The 17,126-nt window shown below is 43.3% G+C and overlaps 1 protein-coding gene across 1 annotated transcript in view; it reads left to right on the top strand.

The window, feature by feature from the left end:
* Positions 1–14,763, top strand: part of LOC120991802 (N-formyl peptide receptor 3-like) — a 53,080-nt gene extending 38,317 nt beyond the window's left edge. Inside the window, exons 2-3 of the mRNA XM_040420566.1 lie at positions 2,061–2,154; positions 13,696–14,763. Of these exons, the coding sequence (XP_040276500.1) occupies positions 2,108–2,154; positions 13,696–14,734 (1,086 nt within the window). The 5' untranslated portion in view covers positions 2,061–2,107 and the 3' untranslated portion in view covers positions 14,735–14,763. The remainder of the gene's footprint in view (positions 1–2,060; positions 2,155–13,695) is intronic.
* The last annotated feature ends 2,363 nt before the right edge of the window (positions 14,764–17,126 follow it).

Raw genomic sequence — 17,126 nt, forward strand, 5'->3', positions numbered from 1 at the left:
CACCTCCCATTACGATAGTTATTAAGAATTACAACTACTTGTTTGTATGTATGAAACATACTGATTCATAGGAAATGTTTATAAACGTGACTGTGTAAGAGACATGCGTTTTTTATCTAATTGTCTTTATTTAGGATACAACTGTGGACACAATTTATGTTTTACCTGGTTTTATCATTTGCTGATCTCCTCTATAATGATGATTATCCATGATTATGTACAATGTTGTATGGTATGTCTGTACTTGTTAATTTCTTTTATAAAATGCAACAAAAAGAATTTTGAAAAAGTAAAAAAAAAAATCCCATCAGCACATTTATATTAGTGTTGAGCAAGCATGCTCGGAGCATCGCGGTGTTCGGCCGAATACAGTGTATGCTCGAGCACAATGAAAATCAATGGGGGACCCAAGCATTAAACCAGGCACCCCCTGCTCTGAAAAAGAGAGGATGTCTGGTTCACAGAAAAAGATTAGAAATGTATGGAAACACCACTAAAAAGGTTTGAAAACAGCATGGGAAGGATGTCTGGATGCATCTTGGATTCCCATTACCTATGACATACAATAGACAACCACACAAAGGCTATTTGCCAAAAGTTGGGTGTGTGTGTGAGCCAACAATCTATCCATGAGACAAATATAGTCATCATACCTTACAATGCCAGCCTTGTGCACTATGAGACATTCAAAACCAGCTCTTATCTGACTGAGAGCCAGTAAGCCTCAAAGTTGCTTCATAACTGTTGGATGGCTTGGGTGGACCTGCGCACCTAGATCATTATCATTAGGGTGACAAAAAAGTTTTCTGATTGTCCTAACATAATATTCAATAACTTTTCTATACAGTTTTGTCATGTAAACTCGTTTGCATGATCATGGGCATATGCAAATTAGCTGAATCTGCTTGCTATTCAGCTGAAACACTATTTGTATGGAAAATTTGCGATTAGAATATTTGCAATCAACACTACTCATAAACAGCACCATCTATTAGTTTCATAGTCTTTTTTTTATACATTTTATTAGGTTTTGATATAATTTGCACATTTACATTCAAAGGTACATATTGGATCAAATTACAGGTCATATTCCTTTTTTACAGATATGTGCAGTGAAAACAAAGATAAAACATATAAAGAGTGCAATAATCCTTCCCTTAAACATTTCCCTAACCCTCCCCCCTTCTATACAGGTGATGTGGTTTAAAGTTTTCTTTTTATTATAGGTATTCCTGGAGGTGTAAAGTGTCTAATTTCGGAGTTCATGTGGATTTATTGTCATGTAGTCTCATCGTAGTGCGTCTTTATATAAGGATTGATAATGCTTTTTATGTTATTGGTTTCATAGTCTTATGACAAGACTATGAATCCAATAGATGGCACTGTTCATGAGTAGTGTTGATCGCGAAAATTGTAAATGCTAATTTTTCTAACAAATTTTCAGTGCAAATGGGTTTTCAGCTGAAAAGCAAGTCAGATTCTGCACATTTGCATGTCTTTCCATATGCCCATGTTTATGCAAATGAGTTTACATGACAAAACTGTATAGAAAGGTTATTGAATATTATGTTAGGACAATGATAATGATCTAGATGCGCATGTCCACCCAAGCCATCCAACAGATATGAAATAACTTTGAGGCTTACTGGCTCTCAGTCAGATAAGAGCTGGTTTTGAATGTCTCATAGTGCACAATGCTGCCATTGTAAGGTATGCTGACTGTATCTGTCTCATGGATGGATTGTTGGCTTGCACATACTCCGCTTTTGGCATATAGCCTTTGTGTGGTTGTCTATTGTATGTCATAGGTAATAGGAGACCAAGATGCATCCAGATGTCCTCCCCATGCAGTTTCCAAACCATTTTGCTGGGGTTTCTATCAATTTCTAACCTTTTTCTGTGAACCAGACACCCTCTCCTCTTCAGAGCAGGGGGTGCTGGTTAAATACTTGGGTTCTCCCATTGACTTCCATTGTGCTCGGTAGAGCACCCGAGCACTTTGGTGCTTGATCAACACTAGTCTATATGTAATCCTGAAACGGAATTCTTTTTTTTTTTAGGATTTTCCAGTATAGGCATTGACTCTGGGTGGACAAGAAAAGCCGATATGGAGCTGAGTAATGACACTCTGCCAAACTTGATTGCGGATTATGGGTAATATTCTTATTATTTATCATAAATTAAATAAACCTTCTCGGAGTAATGTTGAATCATGTGAATAACTCTTAATGTCATCTGTCACGGCGGACGTACACTCAGACTAACAGATAAACCACCAACCAGGCTCTAGGTGAGAGGCAGGGGAAGGGTCACCTCCTAGCTAATCCCTGACCTCTCTCCCTGCACTGCTCAGCCCACATGCAGACCTTGGTGGTAGGTATGATGTGTCCCCGTGCCTGGGCTGAAACACCCTAAATTCCCTGAGATGGTGAAGAGGGGAAATAGGAGCAGCCTGCTCGCACAGAACCTGGATGGGAGAGATGACACAAAACAATCAAACTTGAAACCACACTTATCTTTCTGAGCTGGAACAGACAACCTTCCTTCCTAGCTTCCAAGACCAAAGTGAGTCCTATAATCCGCTCAGAGCACTGGGATGGAGTGCTATTTAAACTAATGACCCCACCCAGTGCACCTGATGAGAGGCGGATCCAGCACGGCTCCAAAACAAAACACTAAACTCATGCTGCTATTCTGACCGACCTCCGCACATAGTCAGGGCGGGGCATGACAGTACCCCCCCTTTCTACGGGTGACCTCCGGACACCCCGGACCAACCTTATCCGGATGGGACCTATAAAAAGCCCTCACCAGTCGGCTGGTATTGACATCTAGCGCTGAAACCCACGTCCTCTCCTCAGGGCCGTATCCCCTCCAGTGCACCAGGTACTGAAGGGAACCCCAAAGAATTCTAGAGTCGAGAATCCTGGAGATTTCGAACTCCAAGTTTCCCTCGACTAGAACAGGAGGAGGCAATGGCGATGGTTCCACCGGTTTCACATATTTTTTTTTGTAACGACCTGTGGAACACATCATGGATCCTGCAAATCTACGGAAGATCCAGCCGAAACGCTACAGGATTGATCACTGCAGAAATTTTATACGGACCAATAAATCTTGGACCCAGTTTCCAAGATGGCACTCCCAATTTGATATTTTTAGTGGACAACCACACCAGATCACCCACACACAGGTCCGGACCAGTCACACGTCTCTTGTCAGCTATTCGTTTATACCTCTCACCCATCTTCTCCAAATTCCGTTGAATCCTCCGCCAGATGGAGGATAAGGCAGAAGAGAATCTCTCCTCCTCTGGCATCCCAGAGGAACCAGTCCCAGAAAAGGTACCAAACTGAGGATGGAAACCGTATGCGCCAAAAAATGGCGACTTACCCGTGGACTCCTGCCTACGGTTATTCAACGCAAATTCGGCTAAGGACAAGAATGAGGACCAGTCCTCCTGATTCTCAGCCACAAAGCACCTCAAGTAGGTCTCCAGGTTTTGATTAGTACGCTCCGTCTGACCATTCGACTGTGGATGAAAAGCCGAAGAGAATGAAAGTTGAATGCCAAGCCGAGAGCAGAACGCCCTCCAAAACCTGGAGACAAACTGCGTGCCCCTATCAGAGACCACATCCGAAGGAATACCATGCAATTTCACAATATTATCCACAAAAATCTGCGCAAGAGTCTTAGCGTTAGGGAGACTAGTTAGTGATATAAAGTGAGCCATTTTACTGAAACGGTCAACTACCACCAAAATCACTGTTCTCCTGGAGGAACTCGGCAGATCCGTAATAAAGTCCATCGACAAATGCGTCCAAGGACGAGACGGAATAGACAATGGAAGAAGTGAACCAGCCGGTTGAGTATGAGCAACCTTTGACCGAGCGCAGGTTTCTCAATGCTCTTACGTAACCCTGGCCACCAGAACCTCCGGGACACCAGATCACAGGTGGACTTACCACCAGGATGTCCAGCAAGGACAGTATCGTGATGTTCCTTGAACACCTTGTATCGCAGGCCCTCAGGAACAAACAACCTCCCTGGGGGACAAGAACCAGGAGCCCCCTCCTGGGCTCCCAACACCTCCATCTCCAATTCAGGGTATAGAGCGGAGACCACCACCCCATCCGCTAAAATCGGCGCAGGATCCTCTGAATCACCTCCCCCAGGAAAGCTGCGAGACAAGGCATCTGCCTTGACGTTCTTGACCCCTGGGCGAAAGGTAACCACAAAATTGAACCTGGTAAAAAACAGTGACCATCTGGCCTGCCTAGGGTTCAGACGCTTGGCAGATTGCAGGTAAGCCAAATTCTTATGGTCTTTTGGGAAAAGGGGAACTCATACAGCCTTACGGGAATGACAGGCGAACTATTCGTTCCACCAACCTGTCACAGCCTTGCTGACTGGATCCCTGCGCTAACAGGAATCCAGAACCGTAAGCTGCACCAAACACATAGAAAGGTCCCAACAGAACATAACATACAACATCAACACACAGCAGACATAAACATAAGGACAATATCTTTATGACCACAGGGGTGGCTCTCACTGGCAGATAGTAACACAGGAGGCTGCTCCAGCAAGCATGGCTGAAACAACCCCCAGAACCATGCTAACAGTGAGGCTATATAGGCCAGGAAGCCACACCCCACAGTCGGACACACCCAGTGACACACACACACACACTGGGAAGGAAGTTAACCCTTCCAACACCACAGAAGGGAAAAACACAACATTAAAGGGAAAGTGTCCAACAGAAGCAAGCCACTGTGGTTGTTGCCGCTGGCCACGACATGGGTGGCAAACGTGTCCTGGGGAATAGCCCGGAGGCCGGGACACTGCCACCACATGTACAGACAGCCAAACATTGCCACGGGCAACCACAGTGCAGGAAAAGTGTCAGTGCACACAACACACTACACAGAGTGCACACAGACAAACAACACAGTGAACACAATACACACACACCTAACATAGGGGTTGCTAGGTGCAACCGCATGCACAGCAGGAAAGCTGCCACAAGCAAGCATTGTCAGCGGCAACCACAGGTGAGGCAAATACCACTGCCCTCACCTGTGATTGACAACAAAACCAAACCGCTGACATTCGCATGCGGTTGAAGAGTCACGGTCATAGCCATGGCCGTGACAGCGATCACCTCAGACAGCACCAGGTAGGGGCAAGAGGGGGGCAGCGGAAGGGCCATGGGCAATGAGCGCTTTCATTGTGGCAAAGGAGTTATATTAATAAATTGGCATTGGGGGGCACCATTTTAGTTTTCACCTCAGGCAGCAGAAAGGCTAGGTGCACCTCTGCCCATAACTACCCAAAACAATGGGTGTTGCTTCATTTGTGAGGCACATGAAATCATTATTTGCAGGCAGTTAATCACTCTGAATAAACAGGGATGAGCTTCTAACAATTACTCTGTAGTGATATGATGGGGATGATTGCCCAAGCTAGCAATGATTTGGAATGAATAGTTAGTTCCATATTTTTGCTTACTTGTCCAGATGTCTCCTTATCAGCATTCTCAGCAGCTCCACATACTGCCCATCCCAGTATAAGCATAGGGCAGTGATAAGGAGACGTTAGTGGTTCACTTATAGACAGCATGGACATTCTATCTGCTTGTCAAGCAGTCCATCTGAGTCCATGTATGATGTCATTGTGTCAGGAATGTGTCTCTTTTGGAATAACTACTCGGTTGCTAAATTTTAGATATTTCTATGGGTAGAGCTAAAACAAATTGTGACATAACATATTTTTTAAAATAATATCTTTTTACATTTTGGAACCTAATGAAGGGCCATAAACGTATATAAATATGTATATGTGTCTGAAAAATGTGCATTCATTATTTCAGTTAAAGGGGTAGTCCTACAATGACCATGATCACCTATTCACAGGATAGGTGATAATTGGTTGATGGCCCTGGGGCCCCACCACTGGGACCCCTACAGATCCCCATAATAATGTTCTAGAGCCTCCTGTTCTCCTGCACAACCACAATGAAGAGAAATTGAATGTAGCAGTGGCCAAGAATGTGTCCTGCCAGTACATTTAGAGTTATTGGCACTGACAAAACTGCCAAGTGCATCACTCGGCTGGTTCCATCAAGAACAGGGTGCTCTCATAATCAGTGGGTGCACCTGTGGTCCCCAACGATCAGACATTTTTCATCTATCCTGTGGATTAGTGAGAAATGGTTATTGTGGGACAACCCTTTTTCTGTAACCTCGCCCCCACTTTGTAATCTGCTTTTATGTAAATGATTTAACTCCAAGGCAAAATATCTGGATGTAATTGATTAAATATGCATCTCTTATTGGGCAGACTGGATGGGCCAAATGGTTCTTATCTGCCGACACATTCTATGTTTCTATGTTTCTATGTTTCTCTTCCTTACCTTTCTATACATTTGTCCATACTGTGTGCTGCAATGTTATTCAGGAGCAGTGATGAGCGGCAGGGGCAATATTCGAATTTGCTATAGTTTGCGAATATTTGGGTGAATATTTGTTATATATTTGCGAATTCGAGAATTCGTGATCTCCAGTCATTATTTTATTGATTGTGAAAATCGGCAAGCGGAAAATTTGCGATACAAAAATTTGCGATACAAAAATTTGCGATCCACACTAAACTCAACACTTAACCTCCTCAGGACCGCCGTACGCAGGATTGCGTCTTTGCGGCGGTCCTGTTGTTCTGGGTGGACGCGCCGGTGCGTCCTCTCGCGAGACGCGAGATTTCCTGTGAACGCGCGCACACAGGCGCGCGCGTTCACAGGATCGGAAGGTAAGCGAGTGGATCTCCAGCCTGCCAGCGGCGATCGTTCGCTGGCAGGCTGGAGATGTGATTTTTTTAACCCCTAACAGGTATATTAGACGCTGTTTTGATAACAGCGTCTAATATACCTGCTACCTGGTCCTCTGGTGGTCCCCTTTGTTTGGATCGACCACCAGAGGACACAGGCAGCTCAGTAATATGTTGCACCAAGCACCACTACACTACACCCCCCCCCCCGTCACTTATTAACCCCTTATTAGCCCTTGATCACCCCTGATCACCCCATATAGACTCCCTGATCACCCCCCTGTCATTGATTACCCCCCTGTCATTGATCACCCCCCTGTAAAGCTCCATTCAGATGTCCGCATGATTTTTACGGATCCACTGATAGACTGATCGGATCCGTAAAAATCATACGGACGTCTGAATGCAGCCTTACAGGGGAGTGATCAATGACTGTGGTGATCACCCCATATAGACTCCCTGATCACCCCCCTGTCATTGATTACCCCTCTGTCATTGATCACCCCCCTGTAAAGCTCCATTCAGATGTCCGCATGATTTTTACGGATCCACTGATAGACTGATCGGATCCGTAAAAATCATACGGACGTCTGAATGCAGCCTTACAGGGGAGTGATAAATGATGGAGGTGATCACCCCATATAGACTCCCTGATCACCCCCCTGTCATTGATCACCCCCCTGTAAAGCTCCATTCAGATGTCCGCATGATTTTTACGGATCCACTGATAGACTGATCGGATCCGTAAAAATCATACGGACGTCTGAATGCAGCCTTACAGGGGAGTGATCAATGACTGTGGTGATCACCCCATATAGACTCCCTGATCACCCCCCTGTCATTGATTACCCCTCTGTCATTGATCACCCCCCTGTAAAGCTCCATTCAGATGTCCGCATGATTTTTACGGATCCACTGATAGACTGATCGGATCCGTAAAAATCATACGGACGTCTGAATGGAGCCTTACAGGGGAGTGATCAATGACTGTGGTGATCACCCCATATAGACTCCCTGATCACCCCCCTGTCATTGATTACCCCTCTGTCATTGATCACCCCCCTGTAAAGCTCCATTCAGATGTCCGCATGATTTTTACGGATCCACTGATAGACTGATCGGATCCGTAAAAATCATACGGACGTCTGAATGCAGCCTTACAGGGGGGTGATCAATGACAGTTGGGTGATCACCCCATATAGACTCCCTGATCACCCCCCTGTCATTGATCACCCCCCCTGTCATTGATCACCCCCCTGTCATTGATCACCCCCCTGTCATTGATCACCCCCCCTGTCATTGATCCCCCCCCCCCTCTGTAAGGCTGCATTCAGTCTTTTTTTTGGCTCAAGTTAGCGGAATTTTTTTTTTTTTCTTACAAAGTCACATATTCCACTAACTTGTGACAAAAAATAAAATCTCACATGAACTCACCATACCCCTCACGGAATCCAAATGCGTAAAATTTTTTAGACATTTATATTCCAGACTTCTTCTCACGCTTTAGGGCCCCTAGAATGCCAGGGCAGTATAAATACCCCACATGTGACCCCATTTCGGAAAGAAGACACCCCCAGGTATTCCGTGAGGGGCATATTGAGTCCATGAAAGATTGAAATTTTTGTCCCAAGTTAGCGGAACGGGAGACTTTGTGAGAAAAAAATAAAAAATATCAATTTCCGCTAACTTGTGCCAAAAAAAAAAAATTTCTATGAACTCGCCATGCCCCTCATTGAATACCTTGGGGTGTCTTCTTTCCAAAATGGGGTCACATGTGGGGTATTTATACTGCCCTGGCATTCTAGGGGCCCCAAAGCGTGAGAAGAAGTCTGGGATCCAAATGTCTAAAAATGCCCTCCTAAAAGGAATTTGGGCCCCTTTGCGCATCTAGGCTGCAAAAAAGTGTCACACATCTGGTATCGCCGTACTCAGGAGAAGTTGGGCAATGTGTTTTGGGGTGTCATTTTACATATACCCATGCTGGGTGAGATAAATATCTTGGTCAAATGCCAACTTTGTATAAAAAAATGGAAAAAGTTGTCTTTTGCCAAGATATTTCTCTCACCCAGCATGGGTATATGTAAAAAGACACCCCAAAACACATTCCCCAACGTTTCCTGAATACGGCGATACCAGATGTGTGACACTTTTTTGCAGCCTAGGTGGGCAAAGGGGCCCACATTCCAAAGAGCACCTTTCGGATTTCACTGGTCATTTACCTACTTACCACACATTAGGGCCCCTGGAAAATGCCAGGGCAGTATAACTACCCCACAAGTGACCCCATTTTGGAAAGAAGACACCCCAAGGTATTCCGTGAGGGGCATGGCGAGTTCCTAGAATTTTTTTTTTTTTGTCACAAGTTAGTGGAAAATGATGATTTTTTTTTTTTTTTTTTTTTTTCATACAAAGTCTCATATTCCACTAACTTGTGACAAAAAATAAAAACTTCCATGAACTCACTATGCCCATCAGCGAATACCCTGGGGTCTCTTCTTTCCAAAATGGGGTCACTTGTGGGGTAGTTATACTGCCCTGGCATTCTAGGGGCCCAAATGTGTGGTAAGGAGTTTGAAATCAAATTCTGTAAAAAATGACGAGTGAAATCCGAAAGGTGCTCTTTGGAATATGGGCCCCTTTGCCCACCTAGGCTGCAAAAAAGTGTCACACATCTGGTATCTCCGTACTCAGGAGAAGGTGGGGAATGTGTTTTGGGGTGTCATTTTACATATACCCATGCTGGGTGAGAGAAATATCTTGGCAAAAGACAACTTTTCCCATTTTTTTTTATACAAAGTTGGCATTTGACCAAGATATTTATCTCACCCAGCATGGGTATATGTAAAAAGACACCCCAAAACACATTCCCCAACGTCTCCTGAATACGGCGATACCAGATGTGTGACACTTTTTTGCAGCCTAGGTGGGCAAAGGGGCCCACATTCCAAAGAGCACCTTTCGGATTTCACTGGTCATTTACCTACTTACCACACATTAGGGCCCCTGGAAAATGCCAGGGCAGTATAACTACCCCACAAGTGACCCCATTTTGGAAAGAAGACACCCCAAGGTATTCCGTGAGGGGCATGGCGAGTTCCTAGAATTTTTTATTTTTTGTCACAAGTTAGTGGAAAATGATGATTTTTTTTTTATTTTATTTTTTTCATACAAAGTCTCATATTCCACTAACTTGTGACAAAAAATAAAAACTTCCATGAACTCACTATGCCCATCAGCGAATACCCTGGGGTCTCTTCTTTCCAAAATGGGGTCACTTGTGGGGTAGTTATACTGCCCTGGCATTCTAGGGGCCCAAATGTGTGGTAAGGAGTTTGAAATCAAATTCTGTAAAAAATGACGAGTGAAATCCGAAAGGTGCTCTTTGGAATATGGGCCCCTTTGCCCACCTAGGCTGCAAAAAAGTGTCACACATCTGGTATCTCCGTACTCAGGAGAAGGTGGGGAATGTGTTTTGGGGTGTCATTTTACATATACCCATGCTGGGTGAGAGAAATATCTTGGCAAAAGACAACTTTTCCCATTTTTTTATACAAAGTTGGCATTTGACCAAGATATTTATCTCACCCAGCATGGGTATATGTAAAAAGACACCCCAAAACACATTCCCCAACTTCTACTGAATACGGAGATACCAGATGTGTGACACTTTTTTGCAGCCTAGGTGGGCAAAGGGGCCCATATTCCAAAGAGCACCTTTCGGATTTCACTCGTCATTTTTTACAGAATTTGATTTCAAACTCCTTACCACACATTTGGGCCCCTAGAATGCCAGGGCAGTATAACTACCCCACAAGTGACCCCATTTTGGAAAGAAGAGACCCCAAGGTATTTCGTGATGGGCATAGTGAGTTCATGGAAGTTTTTATTTTTTGTCACAAGTTAGTGGAATATGAGACTTTGTAAGAAAAAAAAAAAAAAAAAAAAAATCATCATTTTCCGCTAACTTGTGACAAAAAATAAAAAGTTCTATGAACTCACTATGCCCATCAGCGAATACCTTATGGTGTGTATTTTCCGAAATGGGGTCATTTGTGGGGTGTTTGTACTGTCTGGCCATTGTAGAACCTCAGGAAACATGACAGGTGCTCAGAAAGTCAGAGCTGCTTCAAAAAGCGGAAATTCACATTTTTGTACCATAGTTTGTAAACGCTATAACTTTTACCCAAACCATTTTTTTTTTACCCAAACATTTTTTTTTAATCAAAGACATGTAGAACAATAAATTTAGAGCAAAATTTATATATGGATGTCGTTTTTTTTGCTAAATTTTACAACTGAAAGTGAAAAATGTCATTTTTTTGCAAAAAAATCGTTAAATTTCGATTAATAACAAAAAAAAGTAAAAATGTCAGCAGCAATGAAATACCACCAAATGAAAGCTCTATTAGTGAGAAGAAAAGGAGGTAAAATTCATTTGGGTGGTAAGTTGCATGACCGAGCAATAAACGGTGAAAGTAGTGTAGGTCAGAAGTGTAAAAAGTGGCCTGGTCTTTCAGGGTGTTTAAGCACTGGGGGCTGAGGTGGTTAAAGTCAAAGATATTGCAGCCTTCTCATTGGCCCACAATAAAGAAGCAGTAAGGGGTCATGGGTACTGATGAAAAAAAACTAGAATATTCGCAAATTACGAAGATATAGCACTATATTCTAGATAATTGCTAATTCTTGAAGTGCCAATATTTGCAATAAAAATTGAGATTAGAATATTCGTGATCAACACTATTCAGGAGTGAGGATTATGCAGTAGACAAAACTTACAGGCTTTTCGTAAGATTGGGCAGGGAAAGTACCAGAGAAGCAGGACTCAGAGGCTTTTTTATGACTTGGTAGGCAGTATCAGACTAGGCTAAGTAGTGCACAAGGTTAGCGTGGCGTAAAGACTTTTTGTATGAGTGAGTAGGGGGTTCAGGACTCACAAGCTTTCTTTATGAGAGTGCAGGAGAAGCAGGACTCACAGGCTTTCTCTACGAGTGTGCATAAAAGCAGGACTCACAGGCTTTCACTATGAGTAGGCAGGAGAAGCAGGACCCACAGGCTTTCACTATGAGTAGGCAGGAGAAGCAGGACCCACAGGCTTTCTCTATGAGTGGGCAGAGACAGGAGGACCTGCAGGGTTTCTCTATGAATGGGTTTATAAAGCAGGTATCACATGCTTTCACTATGAGTAGGAAGGAGAAGCAGGACTCACAGGCTTTCTCTATGAGTGGGCAGAGACAGGAGGACACACAGGTTTTCTCTATGAATGGGCTGAGAAAGCAGGACTCACAGGCTTTCTCTATGAAAGAGCAAGAGAAGCAGGACTCACAGACTTAGTAAAGTCACAGTAGTATTAATACATTTTGTGTAGGTATATTGTAAACTGTATTTCACTGAAATATTTAACCTACTTAAAACTTAACTTTTATATTAGATATTTGCTAAAATAAGATCCACAATTAGATAAATGTTGTAGATGACTGCAATTAGTTATCTGGTAAATAAACATGCATTAAAGGTACATGGCACCACATTCACCATATATTAATGTATTTTAAGCACTGATTTTGTTGTAACCACTCATGGTTTGATGTACATTTACTTTGGGCTGATGTGGTAGGTCTGGGTCTTGGTCAGATGGATATGTTTGATGAGGATTCCTTTTCGATCCGATGACCTTAGTTGTAGAATCGTCCACTGTAGAAAGGATCCAAAAGATTTTAAGCAATATTTTCTTTTTCCCTTTTTCCAAATGTAGATAAGGGAAGGGGGTGGGAGATATATCCCTAGTGGTTCTATGAAGCCCTGCCTGAAAGCGGAGCGATCTCCCGCCTATATGCGGAAGAATCACCCCCTAGAGAGCGACCCCACTTATCGATGGCTGACCCTAGATATAACTTGCCCTATAATGATAACTCCCAGTTCATGTATTCCAGATATTTCGTCTATTAAGGTCCCGACGCGTTTCCCTTGTCAGTATGTGTTGGCAGATTCATCAGGGGATAAGAAGATGAAGATGCAGCTTAATAGCTGTTAAGTAGATAGCTCCTGCTGATACTCCAACTGGTGATGTGCACTCACAGACTTTGTCTATAAATTAGCAGAGGAGGCAGGACTCACAGGCTTTCTCTATGATTGGGTAGGGGAATCAGGACTCATAGGCTTTCTCTATGATTGGGTAGGGGAAACAGGACTCCCAGGGTTTCTCTATGATTGGGTAGGGGAATCAGGACTCACTGGCTTTCTCTATGATTGGGTAGGGGAATCAGGACTCATAGGCTTTCTCTATGATTGGGTAGGGGAATCAGCACTCATAGGCTTTCTCTATGATTTGGTAGGGGAATCAGGACTCATAGGCTTTCTCTATGATTGGGTAGGGGAATCAGGACTCACAGGCTTTCTCTATGATTGGGTAGGGGAATCAGGACTCACAGGCTTTCTCTATGATTGGGTAGGGGAATCAGGACTTATAGGCTTTCTCTATGATTTGGTAGGGGAAGCAGGACTCACAGGGTCTTTGTATCAGTAGTTTGGGGAAGCAGGACTCATAATCTTTCTCTGTAAGTTTTCTCAGCAGTTAAATCCCTTTGCATATGAAAATGCTAAATCAAACCCTGAAAACTTTATATCCTTGATCTCAACCTCTCCTACCCTGCTCTCAGATAAAAAAGTTTAACAGTTTAACTTTAATAGATTTTTTTCTGTGTATACTATAAAATGGCTGACCAAAAAAAAAGAAAAAACTTTTAAAGACATAGTAATGACTCAGAATTTCATGTTTCTTTACATCAACTAATGGGTATTTTTAGGAAATCATATAATAGCTGAATTTTAACATTATACTTGTTTATCTACTTTTTATCTACTATATTGCAGGAATTTGAGTTTCAGTGACCTATGGGATTCAATCTTCAACCTCACAGTAGTAGATGACAGCGAAGATACCACGTATATTTTCTCTACTATATTTGAACACATACCCACCATGTGCATCATATGGTACAGCATCACTTTAATTTTGGGGGTCATCGGAAATGCTTTGGTCATCTGGATTGCCGGCTTCAGGACAAGGACTGTCAATGCCGTGTGGTTTCTCAACTTGGCCATCGCAGATTTCATCACATGCATCTCTCTTCCTTTACGTATTTCAGAGTGGGCTTTGTACTGGGAAATCAACTATGATCATTTCTTGTGTAAAACTGGTATTACTATTTTGTTCATAAATATGTTATGTAGTGTGTATTTTCTAACCGTCATCAGCATTGATCGATGTGTCTGCGTTTTATGGCCAGTATGGACTAAAGCTCACAGGACTCCTCGTTTGGCCACCATCATTTCCTTACTTATTTGGCTGTTGACTCTTATTTTAAGCGTCCCTTATGTAGTATTTAACCATGCTTTCGATTATGTTACTGAGTGTTTTCCGAAATATGCTGATGTTTATGAAACTCACACATTGAAGAAAAGATATGCCATGTTCATCACCAAAAATATTTGCATGTTCGCTGTTCCCTTTTCCGTTATTCTTCTCTCATACTCAACACTTTTTTTCCAGCTGAGAAAAATTAGAAGATCCAGTAAGTTGCAAAGGCCTTTTCGAGTCATCACCACTGTCATCATAAGTTTCTTCATCTGCTGGTTTCCATATAACACATGGCCATTAGTACAAATCAGTTTTAGATACTGGAAAACAGATATGGTCATCACAGAAGTCACTGTCTGCCTGGCTTACTTTAGTAGTTGTATCAACCCCATTCTTTACATTTTATTTTCCCAAGATTTCCAAAAACACTTTGTAAAGTCCATACCGACCATGTTGGAGAAACTTTTTAATGAAAGGTCAGATATTGACTGTGGAGTCAATACAGCTATCACCATGTCTAAAACCGTAAACCATGTTTCTTCAATCTTATGAATGATGTAGGAATACATTTTTGTACATTTTTTAAAAATTAGATAAAAATTGATTAGCTTTTGTTATCATGCAGTATTTGGAGTCAGCATGATTTTTCCCCTGAGGCTGACAAGGATGCTAATTTCTTAGACGAATTTTCTTCTCAATCATTATAGTATGAGGACTGTGATGATCTTAAAGGGGTTGTCTCACTTCAGCAAGTGGCATTTATCATGTAGAGAAAGTGAATACAAGGCACTTACTAATATATTGTGATTCTCCATATTGCTTCCTTTGCTGTCTGGATTCATTTTTCCATCACATTATACACTTCCCATTTCCATGGTTATGACTAGAGATGAGCGAATTTCCCAAAAATTACGTTTGGTTTGATTTGATCCGAATGTATTTGTGGCAAATCGCGTTAAACAATTGCTATTTCCTGGCTGCAGAGAGCCTGTATAGTGATGTAGAACACTGTGCCTGTATAGTGGTGTAGAACACTGTGCCTGTATAGTGGTGTAGAACATTGTGCCTGTATAGTGGTGTAGAACACTGTGCCTGTATAGTGGTGTAGAACACTGTGCCTGTATAGCGGTGTAGAACACTGTGCCTGTATAGCGGTGTAGAACACTGCGCCTGTATAGCGGTGTAGAACATTGCGCCTGTATAGTGGTGTAGAACACTGTGCCTGTATAGTGGTGTAGAACACTGTGCCTGTATAGTGGTGTAGAACACTGTGCCTGTATAGGGGTGTAGAGCACTGTGCCTGTATAGCGGTGTAGAACATTGCGCCTGTATAGTGGTGTAGAACACTGTGCCTGTATAGTGGTGTAGAACACTGTGCCTGTATAGTGGTGTAGAACACTGTGCCTGTATAGGGGTGTAGAACCCTGTGCCACGCATAGGGAGTCTGCTGTGGTAGTGAAACAATACTGTGAGTCCGTATGACATGCAGATGACAGGCGTCGCTCTTAGAATCACTGCACAATTCACTTATTTGGCAGTTACGGGGCCAAAAATGACCAAATAACTCAAGTTTGAACTTAGCCTTACAGGTCGATGTTAACGCCAGGTATAATGAACCGTGAAGAGGCCCAAGATCCTACTATAGAGGGAAAGAGCACATTTCTTTTACACCGTCGTTAGCTAATTCCACATAGATGTCTACAGAACCTGTTCTATTAAACGCTTCTACAAGTATCGCCCCCCGACAGAGTGGAGAGGGGGTCAGCAGTAAGGTTGTATTGACGTCACCGATTATTTTGCCCTTCCTCTGATCCGTCAGAACAATAAACCACAAAAAACAGATCATGTATGTTGAGCATCCCCCTTAACTCGGTCAGCATTTAGTCAGTAATCCCTCAGTATTGCTAAAGCCCAAGAAAACAGGAGTGGCTCCAAAACAGAGATGATACATGAAGGGAATATTTGCATGTCTTCTGTGTTTTGTACCCACTCCTGCTTTTGACTACCAAATCATAAGCCAATTCTGATGCAAAATAGAGATCATGTCATACAGGCCTTACAGCTACTACATAGACAGGCACTATGGACGATCTAGTCTGATGATCCACGCCTGATTTATCTTCACAAAGGTCAGTTTCTCCACATTTTGGGTGGACAGGCGGGTTCTCCTTGGGGTAACTATGGCCCCCGCCGCACTAAACACCCGCTCTGATGCCACACTGCTGGCTGGGCAGGAAAGCTTGTCCAGGGCTACAAATCGAGTTTGGCTGCCGAGTAGTCCAGGGGATCTTTGATTTGGGGTGGCAGGGTGCACTCCAAGTATGCCACAACCTGCTGGTTCAGGTTCTGCTCCATGTCTAGCTGCTGCTGCTGGTGAGTAGTTTCTTCAGTAGGCAGGTGAAGAAAACTGCTCATTAGCGACTCTAGACTCAGGCTGCTGCTGATGAAGCTGGTACTGCTCCCCCCCCCCCCCCCCCCCCCCCCCATCAGCAGCCATGGCAGTGGAATGTGAACGCAGAGGGCCCTGCGTGAGGATGGGCGATGGCGCACATAGGCAGCGGCCAACTGACTACATAGGATGTCTCGATAGTAGTTCAGTTTGTCCTACCTTTCAGTGGGTATAAAAAAGACCCCCATTTTAGACCAGTAGCGAGGGTCTAACATGGTGGAGAGCCAGAAGTCATCCCTTTGCCAAATGGTGATCATTCAGCTGTCACTACACAAGCAACTTAGCCAGTGGCGGATCCAGAGCCTGGTCTCGGGAGGGGCACTTCCAGATTATTTTCTGTCCGCCGACACAAGACTACACAGTGTAGAGGTATACTGTATATTGTGTGGCACAGTGTATGCTATATGTGTATAACAAACATATTTCACATGAAAACTTACAATTACTTGGCTTGGCCCTTGGGGATCTCGGACACCACTTCAACACTTTGGCTGG

This window comes from Bufo bufo, chromosome 1 (assembly GCF_905171765.1).
Source record: "Bufo bufo chromosome 1, aBufBuf1.1, whole genome shotgun sequence".
Lineage (NCBI taxonomy): Eukaryota > Metazoa > Chordata > Amphibia > Anura > Bufonidae > Bufo > Bufo bufo.